We start from the raw sequence: 14255 nt of genomic DNA, 5'->3' as shown, positions 1-14255 counted from the left end.
TTAGCGATTCATGTCGGTTTTTGATACAGTGCCGTCTGAGGGATCGAAGGTCACGGTTATTTAATGTTGGTTTCCGGCCATGCCGCTTACGTGGAGTGATATTTCCAGATTCTCTGAACCTTTTGATGATATTATGGAGCGTAGATGTTGAAATCCCAAAATTTTTTGGCGATTGCACTTTGAGAAACGTTGTTCTTAAACTGTTTGACTATTTGCTCACGCAGTTGTGGACAAAGGGGTGTACCTCGCCCCATCCTTTCTTGTGAAAGACTGAACATTTTTTGGGAAGCTGTTTTTATACCCAATCATGGCACCCACCTGTTCCCAATTAGCCTGCACACCTGTGGGATGTTCCAAATAAGTGTTTGATGAGCATTCCTCAACTTTATCAGTATTTATTGCCACCTTTCCCAACTTCTTTGTCACGTGTTGCTGGCATCGAATTCTAAAGTTAATGATTATTTGCAACAACAAAAAAATGTTTATCAGTTTGAACATCAAATATGTTGTCTTTGTAGCATATTCAACTGAATATGGGTTGAAAAGATTTGCAAATCATTGTATTCTGTTTATATTTACATCTAACACAATTTCTCAACTCATATGGAAACGGGGTTCGTATATGTGTATGTAATGTATTTGTATACGAATACACAGGTATATATATATATAGACACACATATATGCATACATGTGTATATACATATATGTTTACATACATATGCTTGTGTATATATACATACTGTACATGTATGTATATATATATACATGCATTCATATACATATGTTTACGTATATATGCATTCACATATCTATATATATATATACGTATATATACATACATGTATGTATATATACAGTATATGTATATGTGTGTTTAGCTTCCTAAAACAGGAGATCATTGTGGGCGTACGAAATGTTGCCAACAATACTTTACATATTGTAAAATATGGCCCCAAAAGTGGCGATACATTTGTAGTTAAACCAAAATTTGACGGAAAAATTTTACCGTCAGAAAATTGTCGTTTGTGTGTAGGTTTTTCTATGACTTTTTTATTTAATTTTTATTATTTTTTTGTGATATCATTACAGAAGGATAAACAATGGAATGCTGACGACCGAACTGGAAATCTTCAAAGGGTAAATAGTAGTTTTAATTTGTTTTAGTTGTATTACTGGTAAACAGTGGTCCCTTTCTTTTTACACTTGTATGGCAAACATCTTTCAAACTGAGCCATTAGGTCAGGGGTCGGGAACCCACGGTTCCGGAGCTGCATGCGGCTCTTTAGCGCCGCCCTAGTGGCCCTCTGCAGCTTTTTCAAAAATAAATAAAAAATGGAAATGATAAGGGGAAAAAAAAAACATATTTTTTGTTTTAATTTGGTTTCTGAAGGAGGACAAACATGACACAAACCTCCCTAATTGCTATAAAGCACACTGATCATATTAACATGCTTCACTGATTCGAGTAATTGGCGAGAGCCGTTTTGTCCTACAAATTTTGGCGGTCCTTGAACTCACCCTAGTTTGTTTACATGTATAACTTTCTCCGACTTTCTAAGACGTGTTTTATGCCACTTCTTTTTCTGTCTCATTTTGTCCACCAAACTTTTAACGCTGTGCATGAATGCACAAAGGTGAGTTTTGTTGATGTTATTGACTTGTGTGGAGTGCTAATTAGACATATTTGATTTGGTCCCTGCATGACTACAAGCTAATCGATGCTAACATCCTATTTAGGCTAGCTGTATGTACATATTGCATCATTATGCCTCATTTGTAGCTATATTTGAGCTCATTTTGTTTCTTTTAAGTCCTCATAATTCAATTTATACCTCATGACGCTGGTTGGCGCCTTGCATGGCAGCTCCCTCCATCAGTGTGTGAATGTGTGTGTGAATGGGTAAATGTGGAAGTAGTGTCAAAGCGCTTTGAGTACCTTGAAGGTAGAAAAGCGCTATACAAGTACAACCCATTTATTTATTTATTTATTTTAATATGGCTTTTAATTTTTTGCGGCTCCAGACAGATATGTTTTTGTATTTTTGGTCCAATATGGCTCTTTCAACATTTTGAATTGCCGACCCCTGCTTGGGTTAACTGTTTGGTTTCCAATGGTGTCCAAAGTGCGGCCCGGGGGCCATTTGCGGCCCGCAGCTAATCGTTTACCGGCCCGCCATACATTCTGGCAAAATTGATAGTATTGCAAAAATTAAAAAAAACATTTAAAAAAAAAAAAGTGGAAGGAGGTGAAATCTAAAGGGAAAAAGTGGCAATGTTGACACAAAGCTGCCATGCAGGCAGTTTTTTTCCTTTTGTCTTTATTTTCTTTTTTTTCCATTGCTCGAAAAAAAAAGGCAAAAAAAATCTATGTTATAATGAATTATTACTTAAAAATTATCACTTTAAAATGTTTTATGTGGAAAAATTTGATATGATCCGCCGCCCGGATCATACATGGTTTTGGTTTTTGAGTCCTTTTGTGTTTTTTCGGTCGTTTTGGACTCTTCCTGTTCTTAGTTTTTGCACTTCCTTATTTATCTTGTCTCCGTGGTTTCTGATTTGTTCCACCTGTCCTTGTTATCGACGCTCACCTGTGTTAATTTATTACTTCCCTATTTAAGCCTGCCTTCATTCTGTCACGTAGGGGTCGCATCTTTATGCAGGATTGTTCTCCCAGAATGCAGAACAGACGGCTCCGGACCAAGGCGTAAGGTAGGCAATTATTTATTTACAGTATATCATAAAACTAACACGACTAACAGAAGCGGATGCGTGCCGGTTGCATGTAGAAGGGCGGTATAGCTCGGTTGGTAGAGTGGCCGTGCCAGCAACTTGAGAGTTGCAGGTTCGATTCCCGCATCCGCCATCCTAGTCACTCCCGTTGTGTCCTTGGGCAAGACACTTTACTCACCTGCTCCCAGTGCCACCCACACTGGTTTAAATGTAACTTAGATATTGGGTTTCACTATGTAAAGCGCTTTGAGTCACTAGAGAAAAGCGCTATATAAATATAATTCACTTCACTTCACTAGAAGCTAACACTAAACACTTAGCACAGAAAACAAACAGGACTTCGTAGTCAAAACACTCGGCAAAAACTCCAGACTAGACAGAACACTCACGTCGACAGGTTGCATGCAGCAAACACACAATGAGGTCGAAGGCAGGCTTAAATAGGGAAGTAATAAATTAACACAGGTGCGTGTCGATAACAAGGACAGGTGCAACAAATCAGAAACCATGGAGACAAGATAAATAAGGAAGTGCAAAAACTAAGAACAGGAAGAGTCCAAAACGACCAAAAAAACACAAAAGGACTCAAAAACCAAAACCATGTACGATCCAGGCGGCGGATCATAACAAAAATATTGCATATGTTGTGTGGTTGCCATATAAAAACATCAACGTTTTGACAAAAGAGCGTTAAACAGACAAAACAATAGTTCAAACTTAAAATCGACTTAAAATTGATCTTGAAATTTAAGTGTTAAAAGTAAAAAAATTAATCAAAAAAAATGCATCACTTTATGAGTGGGGAACCTTTCGAATTTCAAATATATTTGGAATGATTTTATTGAACTTTTCACTGTGATTACTCAAAACTGTTAAATAATTAAAATCAATGGTGTCCTGCATTATTGATCTTTGAGGGCTTTAATTGCTAAATAAAGGAACTCTCCTGAAGGAATCAATAAAATACTATCTATCTAAATACTGCATATTTCAGTTTTACTATAAAAAACAAAGTTGTCTTTAACAGAAAAGGCATAAAACCTTATTTGTTTTACTTTATATCAACCTCAAGTTGATATAGAGATTTACTGTAAGCATTAAATAAGAATTATAATTTGACTTATTTTTAACATTTTAGTGACTGAGACCCTCTATGCTCCCTAGGAGCCCTAATGATTAAAAAAAAAAATCCATATATTTTGTTATGGTTTGAAAATGAAAAATATCAAATGCATGCTTAAATGTTTCCATGTGTGGCTCTCTGTGGAAAAAGTTTGGACACCCCTGTTTTAACCCAAGAACAGTTTTATTTGGACTCAGTCATTTACTCATCATGGTTATTTTGTGTTTTGATGGCAGAGATGGAAATGCAAGACGCTAAACACAGAGGAGGAATTTTAATTAATCAGCAGTACCTCCGAACGGCCACTAGGTGACTCTACAAAAATCCTCTGTGTATTACCAGGCATCTTCAAAGGGTGAGTAGTTTTAATTTGTTAAACGTTGGTTAAACTTTCTGTTCCACTTGTGTGACACTTAAAATATGACTTAAAAATGCCCGGGGGAGTGACCGAGAATGTTTTGTTTAGGCAACAAGTAGTAACGCTGACATCTTTATTTTGTCATTTATCAATAATGAAACAAGCTGGTTTGTTGGGATCATTCAGTGATAATTAGGTCGTTTAACAAAAAACCAACAACTTTCTGAGGGGCCATTTAAGGGCATTCTGTCTATGACTGAGGATCTGGACTTAATCGCTTTAAAAACAGTAATTAGGTGTTAAGAGGCAGGCTTGTCTGTTTAAATTAGCCTCCTGGACCAGATTACACTCTTTAAAGGCCTACTGAAATGAGATTTTCTTATTCAAACGGGGATAGCAGGTCCATTCTATGTGTCATACTTGATCATTTCGCCATATTGCCATATTTTTGCTGAAAGGATTTAGTAGAGAACATCCACGATAAAGTTCGCAACATTTGGTTGCTAATAAAAAAGCCTTGCCTTTACCGGAAGTAGCAGATGATGTGCGCGTGACGTCACGGGTTGTGGAGCCCCTCACATCTGAACATTGTTTACAATCATGGCCACCTGCAGCTAGAGCGATTCAGACCGAGAAAGCGACAATTCCCCCATTGATTTGAGCGAGGATGAAAGATTTGTGCATTGATTGATTGATTGATACTTTTATTAGTAGATTGCACAGTTCAGTACATATTCCGTACAAATGACCACTAAATAGTAACACCGGAATACGTTTTTCAACTTGTTTAAGTCGGGGTCCACGTTAATCAATTCATGGATGAGGATAGTGAGAGTGAAGGACTAGAGGAAAAAAAAAAAAAGGCGAGGGCAGTGAGATTGATTCAGATGTTATTAGACACATTTACTAGGATAATTCTGGAAAATCCCTTATGTGCTTATTGTGTTACTAGTGTTTTAGTGGGATTATATAGTACCTGAAAGTCGGAGGGGTGTGGCCACGGGTGTGGTGTCCGCCAGTGTCTCTGAGGGAACCCACGCAGCTGCAAGAGGACGCAAGCTCCGCTCATGTCTACGGTAAGAGTCAACTTATTACCACAATTTTGTCACCGTACCATGTGGTCAGGAACCATGTTCGCTCGACCGCTTTGTTCCATAGTTAAGCTTCAACTTCTGTAATTTTAAACAAGGAAACGCCGGCAGCCGCAATACACCGCTTCCCACCTACATCTTTCTTCTTTGACGTCTCCATTATTAATTGAACAAATTGCAAAAGATTCAGCAACACAGATGTCCAGAATACTGTGTAATTATGTGATTAAAGCAGACTTGGATCGGGCTGGAAAAAAATGTCCGCTACAACCGGTGACGTCAAACGCATGCGTCATCATACCACGACGTTTTCAACACAACACTTCGCGGGAAATTTAAAATTGCAATTTAGTAAACTAAAGCGGCCGTATTGGCATGTGTTGCAATGTTAATATTTCATCATTGATATATAAATTATCAGACTGCGTGATGGGTAGTAGTGGCTTTCAGTAGGCCTTTAACTTTGCAACAGGCCTCCCTGCTTGTGTGACTCCCTGTGCGCAAAAAAGGTCGAACTCGGTGCAGTTTTGCAATGATTGGCACGTTTTGCACCATCCAATTCGGATTCTTCGCGGTCTGCGTGAACCTCATCTGAAGCACAACAGTTTATACCGATTACCACACACTTTGACCTTTATTTTTAGTTACTTTTGTTAGTCTGGTGTGCTATTTACTCTTCTGTTTGAACAAACAGAAGAGTGTTAAACCTAATCAGACGCAAGTCACTGGAGTTGGACTGAAGTCATGATGACAAAGAGAACTTTGAATTCATTTTGAAGTATTTCCGTCCATCCATCCATCTTCTTCCGCTTATCCGAAGTCGGGTGGTGGGGGCAGCAGCCTAAGCAGGGAAGCTCAGACTTCCTTCTCCCCAGCCACTTCGTCTAGCTCTTCCCGGGGAATCCCGAGGCGTTCCCTGGCCAGCCGGGAGACATAGTCTTCCCAACGTGTCCTGGGTCTTCCCCGTGGCTTTCTAACGGTTAGAAGTGCCCGAAACACCTCCTTAGGGAGGCGTTCGGGTGGCATCCTCATCTGGCTCCTCTCCATGTGGAGGAGCAGCGGCTTTACTTTGAGCTCCTCCCGGATGACAGAGCTTCTCGCCCTATCTCGGCGGAGGAAACCCGTTTCGGTCGCTTGTACCCGTGATCTTGTCCTTTCAGTCATAACCCAAAGCTCATGACCATAGGTGAGGATGGGAACGTAGATCGACAGGTACATTGAGAGCTTTGCCTTCCGGCTCAGCTCCTTCTGCACCACAACGGATCGATACAGCGTCCGCATTACTGAAGACGCCGCACCGATCCGCCTGTCGATCTCACCATCCACTCTTCCCTCTCTCGTGAACAAGACTCCGAGGTACTTGAACTCCTCCACTTGGGGCAAGATCTCCTCCCCAACCCGGAGATGGCACACCACCCTTTTCCGGGCGAGAACCATGGACTCGGACTTGGAGGTGCTGATTCTCATTTCCGTCCGTGTATAAATCTGCATAGTTGATCCTCGTATTACCACCAATAATGTGTCCTTCGTAAATCCATCCAAATCCAGACATAAGTCAAAGTTGCTGTGCTTGTCAACCCTCTCTTCCATACAAAACATAAATTGTAAACATTCAACTGAAGCAGCCAAAAACCCAAATAAGCGTCCTGTGACTGATCACATGTGTTGCCATGTTTTATCCATGGACTGAATGTGCTCTTTGGCCTTCATCCTGAGCGCTGCGATGCTGGAGCTCCTGTCGTCCTCCATGGGGTATTTGTCATTGAATCCGACCGGGCACTGGTAAGGTGGCGGCCCCCCGCCGGGCTGCATCCCTTGCACCAAGCCGGTCGGGCTGTTGAGGAAACCGTGACTGGGATACGCGGGCTGGAGTGCCTGAGGCGAGCCCATGAAGCCCGGGATGGTGTGCATGGGCATTGGCGTGGCACTGGGAATGGGAGAGGCGAGCCAAGGGTCCAAGGGCAAGGCATTGGCGACCGACCCCGCGCCGGGGTGCATTGGGGGCCGATTGAAGGAAAGCATGGGGGAGTCGTGCAGCTTCATGGTGGTGGTGTCCATCTTCTCCTGACGGCGCCATTTGGCCCTGCGGTTCTGGAACCACACCTAGACATAGACACATGAAGCGTTACCTTAAGTCACGGCGCCAGTCTGGTTCCAATGGCAATCATCCCCAAATTATGGCTTCATGCTTCATAATACTCAAGTTCTCTTGGGCAATTATTTCAAAAATAAACACTGTGGTATTCCCGTTCCCGATGTTCATGAAGACCAGTTAGCCCAACTGTCATTTATGTTAGCACTTACAGTAAAGCTGGGATTGACTGGGATACCAATCATTCAAGATCAATCCAAAATCTTGGGATAGAAATTAGAACTCAAAGTCACCATCAAGATAGCGACATTGATTCTTGTAGAAAGTAGTCTTGGCACCTGAGGCCAGGAATAGTCAAGATCTTGATTTCATCTCCAATATTTTTTAAGGTAGACTCATGAGGTGAAAGTGACTTGGTTTTGGAATAGAGAGTTGCAGAGTTTGAAACCTTCTGCCAAAGAGGTTGGGCCCAATGGTTGTTGGTTTAGGGCCGCTCTAGACAATAGAGTGGAACTTCAGAGGCCAACAGAGAAAATCATGTTTTTAAAACTGAAATAGGGACAGTTTTTTTTAGCAAAACTAATTTCTTGCAAAGCCCAGTACCTCAGCCTCCAAGGACTCTGGACCTGGACAGTAGTTCAGTCTCTAAGGACATGGCTTCTTACCATCTCTTAATAGATGGATTGAGACTTGTATTAGTAGATTGCACAGTACAGTACATGTTCCGTACAATTGACCACTAAATGGTAACACCTGAATAAGTTTTTCAACTTGTTTAGTCAGGGTCCACATTAATCAATTCATGGTAAAAGGACTCTACCTTACAACAGTCTAAGGACATGGCTTCATACCATCTCTTATTAGATGGAAGTGGAAAAACAAACTTCGACCAAGGCTTCAGTCCTTTGGTGTGTAGTTTTAAGACGCCAGAATAAGTTTTTCAACTTGTTTAAATCGGGGTCCACGTTAAGCAATTCATGGTTAAAGGACTATGCTTCACACCAAGACCTAGACAGTAGCTCAGTCTCTACGGACATGGCTTCATACCATCTCTTAATAGATGGAAGTGGGACAACAAACTTCGACCAAGGCTTTAGTCCTTTGGTGTGTAGTTTTAAGACGCCAGAATAAGTTTTCCAACTTGTTTAAGTCGGGGTCCACATTAATCAATTCATGGTTAAAGGACTCTGCTTTACACCAAGACCTAGACAGTAGCTCAGTCTCTAAGGACATGGCTTCATACCATCTCTTAATAGATGGAAGTGGGACAACAAACTTCGACCAAGGCTTTAGTCCTTTGGTGGGCAGTTTTAAGACGCTGGAATAAGTTTTCCAACTTGTTTAAGTCGCGGTCCACATTAATCAATTCATGGTTAAAGGACTCTGCTTTACACCAAGACCTAGACAGTAGCTCAGTCTCTAAGGACATGGCTTCATACCATCTCTTAATAGATGGATGTGGGACAACAAACTTCGACCAAGGCTTCAGTCCTTTGGTGTGTAGTTTTAAGACGACAGAATAAGTTTTTCAACTTGTTTAAGTCGGGGTCCACGTTAATCAATTCATGGTAAAATGACTCTGCTTCACACCAAGACCTAGACAGTAGCTCAGTCTCTAAGGACATGGTTTCATACCATCTCTTATTAGATGGAAGTGGTACAACAAACTTCGACCAAGGCTTCAGTCCTTTGGTGTGTAGTTTTAAGACGCCAGAATAAGTTTTCCAACTTGTTTAATTTGGGGTCTACGTTAATCAATTCATGGTAAAAGGACTCTGCTTTACACCAAGACCTAGACAGTAGCTCAGTCTCTAAGGACATGGTTTAATACCATCTCTTATTAGATGGAAGTGGTACAACAAACTTCGACCAAGGCTTCAGTCCTTTGGTGTGTAGTTTTAAGACGCCAGAATAAGTTTTCCAACTTGTTTAAGTTGGGGTCTACGTTAATCAATTCATGGTAAAAGGACTCTGCTTCACACCAAGACCTAGACAGTAGCTCAGTCTCTACGGACATGGCTTCATACCATCTCTTAATAGATGGAAGTGGGACAATGAACTTCGACCAAGGCTTCAGTCCTTTGGTGTGTAGTTTTAAGACGCCAGAACAAGTTTTTCAACTTGTTTAAGTCGGGGTCCACGTTAATCAATTCATGGTTAAAGGACTCTGCTTTACACCAAGACTTAGACAGTAGCTCAGTCTCTAAGGACATGGCTTCATACCATCTCTTAATAGATGGAAGTGGGACAACAAACTTCGACCAAGGCTTCAGTCCTTTGGTGTGTAGTTTTAAGACGCCAGAACAAGTTTTTCAACTTGTTTAAGTCGGGGTCCACGTTAATCAATTCATGGTTAAAGGACTCTGCTTTACACCAAGACTTAGACAGTAGCTCAGTCTCTAAGGACATGGCTTCATACCATCTCTTAATAGATGGAAGTGGGACAACAAACTTCGACCAAGGCTTCAGTCATTTGGTGTGTAGTTCTAAAACGCCAGAATAAGTTTTTCAACTTGTTTAAATTGGGGTCCACGTTAATCAATTCATGGTAAAAGGACTCTGCTGTACACCAAGACCTAGACAGTAGCTCAGTCTCTAAGGACATGGCTTCATACCATCTCTTAATAGATGGAAGTGAGACAACAAACTTCGACCAAGGCTTCAGTCCTTTGGTGTGTAGTTTTAAGACGCCAGAATAAGTTTTTCAACTTGTTTAAGTCGGGGTCCACGTTAATCAATTCCTGGTTAAAGGACTCTGCTTTACACCAAGACCTAGACAGTAGCTCAGTCTCTAAGGACATGGCTTCATACCATCTCTTATTAGATGGAAGTGGGACAACAAACTTCGACCAAGGCTTTAGTCCTTTGGTGTTTAGTTTTAAGACGCCAGAATAAGTTTTTCAACTTGTTAAGCCATTCATGGTAAAAGGACTCTGCTTCACACCAAGACCTAGACAGTAGGTCAGTCTCTAAGGACATGGCTTCATACCATCTCTTATTAGATGGAAGTGGGAAAACAAACTTCGACCAAGGCTTCAGTCCTTAGTGTGTAGTTTTCAGACTGACTGCTTATGAAAACCTGGAGGTAGTTGCCAGAAAATCTGTGTCGTTTGTCAGGAAGAGAGAGAAGCTGCTGGCGGTCTTTTACCTGGACGCGAACCTCGGGCAAGTTGACTTTCATGGCCAGCTCTTCGCGGCTGTAGACATCCGGGTAGTGGGACTTCTCAAAAGCTCGCTCAAGCTCGTGCAGCTGGTAGGTGGTGAAGGTGGTCCGGTTCCTCCGGTGTTTCTTCTTGGAGTGCTCTTCCTCCATGATGTTTTTGGGGGACTGCTCGGCCCCGTCTATGTTGTTTTGCATGCTACTCATATCTTCATCGCACTTGTCGCTGGAGAACAGGTCGGACACTGAAAGCATAGCACAGATATGTGTTGTCTTGACTTCTGCTGTCCGCAAATACCACAAACACTATAATAGTATTTCTAATCGTAAAAGTTTAGTAGTGAAATCTTGACTGCAGGCATTACCATCAGGGGTCTTCCTGACATCTTTCACTGAATTCTTCAATTAATCCGACAGTAACAGATGCTACCAGTTTAAGCCTCAAGGCCCTGCCCCCCTTTGCCGCCACTACTGTAATCTAGACTTTGCTTGTAGACCAAAAACGAGGCATGGGTAATACACTAACATACACAATAGTAATTCTAAACAAGAACGTTTAGTCCAATACTTTAGATAGAGCTCTATTGAATGATGGGGGAAGTTCCGTACTACTGTAAATAAGGTAGTTTGCTTCTCAAAGAAAACGTTTAAATTTTGTTATGTAATTCACCTACTCGTTGTCTTCACTTCCTGCTTCTTTGTCGGTCTTGAACTGTGCTTACCTGCTATTCGCACAGATTCTAAGCAACTTTACTGGGTTTCCTTTCTAGCGACTAAACACTGTGGCAACCATTGATGATTAAAGTTGATCTCGGGATAATAATGTCAGCCCGTACTGCACCAAGGCCACTTAAAATTCTAGGTAAGTTACAAGTAACCATGTACTCTTCTCTAAAAAGAGTTGCAAGTCACAAAACAAAAGGAACTTCTCAAAGACTGCGGCACTCTTTTCAACCCAAACCTAAAAAAAATGGATTGTTTAGTCGACTCACCGTGGTAGGACGAATGTTGCGAATTGTCACCACCCAGTTCTGCGAGATGTACGTACGGGTCCTGCTAAGTTACAAGTAACCATGTACTCTTCTCTAAAAAGAGTTACAAGTCACAAAACAAAAGGAACTTCTCAAAGACTGCGGCACTCTTTTCAACCCAAACCTAAAAAAAATGGATTGTTTAGTCGACTCACCGTGGTAGGACGAATGTTGCGAATTGTCGCCACCCAGTTCTGTGAGATGTACGTATGGGTCCTGCTAAGTTACAAGTAACCATGTACTCTTCTCTAAAAAGAGTTACAAGTCACAAAACAAAAGGAACTTCTCAAAGACTGCGGCACTCTTTTCAACCCAAACCTAAAAAAAATGGATTGTTTAGTCGACTCACCGTGGTAGGACGAATGTTGCGAATTGTCGCCACCCAGTTCTGCGAGATGTACGTACGGGTCCTGCTAAGTTACAAGTAACCATGTACTCTTCTCTAAAAAGAGTTACAAGTCACAAAACAAAAGGAACTTCTCAAAGACTGCGGCACTCTTTTCAACCCAAACCTAAAAAAAATGGATTGTTTAGTCGACTCACCGTGGTAGGACGAATGTTGCGAATTGTCGCCACCCAGTTCTGCGAGATGTACGTACGGGTCCTGCTAAGTTACAAGTAACCATGTACTCTTCTCTAAAAAGAGTTACAAGTCACAAAACAAAAGGAACTTCTCAAAGACTGCGGCACTCTTTTCAACCCAAACCTAAAAAAAAAATGGATTGTTTAGTCGACTCACCGTGGTAGGACGAATGTTGCGAATTGTCGCCACCCAGTTCTGCGAGATGTACGTACGGGTCCTGCTTGTCGGAGTTTTTCCTGCAGCCTTTTGGGCTGTCATCGTCCACAGTGTGGAGCAACGGGTCCTGGTCTTTCGTGAAGCCCAGAATGACATCAATGCTGTGGACCCTTCCGCCGGAGGAGCTGGATCCGCCACCTTTCACCATGTCATAGTTGTCTAGGCAACCGTCTTCCATGATTCCCGGGGTATCCATTGACAAATGCATCCGTATTTGGTTGTTTGTTGAAGGTGGAAATAGAGTTTATGGATCCCTTTTCTTTTCGGGATGAACCAAGGGAATGTACCGTGTGCTGTTTGCAAAAAGTCCCAACAAACTCACATGGTTTTCTTGGCAACCAGACAAACTATTGAAACTAAGCCCAAGAGTTAGACGTTGAAAAACAAAAACAAGGTGATCTTGCCAACGTTATCGTAGCTTCCGGTAGCGGGCAACGTTGCATGCATGGTGTCCTTCTAGACTATAAGTAGTCGACTGACACTATCCGGTCTTTAGTGGCACTTGTTGCTCCATGTTAAGTCCTCCAAATCCCCCTCCCCTCGCACTCAAGTGAGCAAAGATGTGCTGACGGTGTCCCGTCCACGTAAACCGCAAAAAAAAAAAAACCTCAACAAAGGACGGCAAGGATGTAAGGAAGATGGTTCGAGGATTAAGAAGTGTATTTCTTAGGATCCTTCCCCTTTCAGAATGACTGACAGTTGTTTTCTGCCCAAGTAATTGCTCCAAATGTGTCCTGCATTCACCGCCCGGTTGGAGGCCATTGCTAATGAAGCCTTGACAAAACTTTCTTTCAAAAAGGCCATTGTGCGCTGGAGAATGGCTCGTATAGCGAGAGTGTGCACTAATCCCTTCATTAAGCACACAAGAGACACAAGAGATGGACTTTTAACTTAAATGCTCAGACACTGGAAAAAAAAACTACCCTTCCCCCTTTTTGGGGGCATTGTTTATCACCAAAATCATACGACCGTAAGACCCTATCTATCACTTAAGGTATGAAGTGTTTTTTTATGAGTGGTGTCCCACTGGTGGGCATCGTCACTATCATTGGGCAGAAGGATTAAAAAAAGGGGGTTCTGGCAAGTTTCTTTTGTGCCAGCTGGCCCAAGCCGAGCCGGAGCTGCTTCCTCTCCGGCAGAAGGTGTTGCAGAGATCAATCCTCATCCTTAATGAGCCTAAAGCCTTCGCCGGAGATTTCCTCTGACCTCACTGCTCCCGGCATTGCGGCGATATATTTAGCAACTTCTTTGCATGATGCTACAAACATGTTTCCTCTTCTTTTGTCATCAACCTGTCTGTTGCTCGAGGGAATATGTGTCCGTTTGTGAGGTCCCTGGTCTTCAAGGAGCTTCTTCTTTTACACCCAGCTCATTCTGGTGTACAAACCCCGTTTCCATATGAGTTTGGAAATTGTGTTAGATGTAAATATAAACAGAATACAATGATTTGCAAATCCTTTTCAACCCATATTCAGTTGAATATGCTACAAAGACAACATATTTGATGTTCAAACTGATAAACATTTTTGTTTTTGCAAATAATCATTAACTTTAGAATTTGATGCCAGCAACACGTGACAAAAAGTTGGGAAAGGTGGCAATAAATACTGATAAAGTTGAGGAATGCTCATCAAACACTTATTTGGAACATCCCACAGGTGTGCGGGCTAATTGGGAACAGGTGGGTGCCATTATTGGGTATAAAAACAGCTTCCCAAAAAATGCTCAGTCTTTCACAAGAAAGGATGGGGCGAGGTACACCCCTTTGTCCACAACTGCGTTTAAGAACAACATTTCTCAAAATGCAATTGCAAAAAATTTAGGGATTTCAACATCTACGCTCCATAATATCATCAAAAGGTTCA

At 41.8% G+C, this 14255-nt stretch overlaps 1 protein-coding gene across 1 annotated transcript; it reads right to left on the bottom strand.

The window, feature by feature from the left end:
* Positions 1-4342: 4342 nt before the first annotated feature.
* rx2 (retinal homeobox gene 2) lies at positions 4343-13603 on the bottom strand. The gene is made up of 3 exons (XM_061920844.1): positions 12331-13603; positions 10549-10805; positions 4343-7411 (listed from the first exon to the last, which is right to left on the bottom strand). The coding sequence occupies exons 1-3, from the start codon at positions 12596-12598 to the stop codon at positions 6965-6967; spliced, it is 972 nt and encodes a 323-aa protein (XP_061776828.1). The 5' UTR covers positions 12599-13603; the 3' UTR covers positions 4343-6964.
* Positions 13604-14255: the final 652 nt, after the last annotated feature.

Source organism: Nerophis ophidion, linkage group LG14 (assembly GCF_033978795.1).
Source record: "Nerophis ophidion isolate RoL-2023_Sa linkage group LG14, RoL_Noph_v1.0, whole genome shotgun sequence".
In the NCBI taxonomy this organism is placed as follows: domain Eukaryota; kingdom Metazoa; phylum Chordata; class Actinopteri; order Syngnathiformes; family Syngnathidae; genus Nerophis; species Nerophis ophidion.
This window is presented reverse-complemented; position numbering and strand designations above follow the sequence as displayed.

Coding starts and splice junctions, on each gene's coding strand:
- rx2 (XM_061920844.1), bottom strand. CDS start 12,598: ATGCATTTGTCAATGGATACCCCGGGAATCATGGAAGACGGTTGCCTA. Junction 10,806..12,330: donor GCAACATTCGTCCTACCACG/GTGAGTCGACTA, acceptor CTATGCTTTCAG/TGTCCGACCTGTTCTCCAGC. Junction 7,412..10,548: donor TGCCCGAGGTTCGCGTCCAG/GTAAAAGACCGC, acceptor GTCTATGTCTAG/GTGTGGTTCCAGAACCGCAG.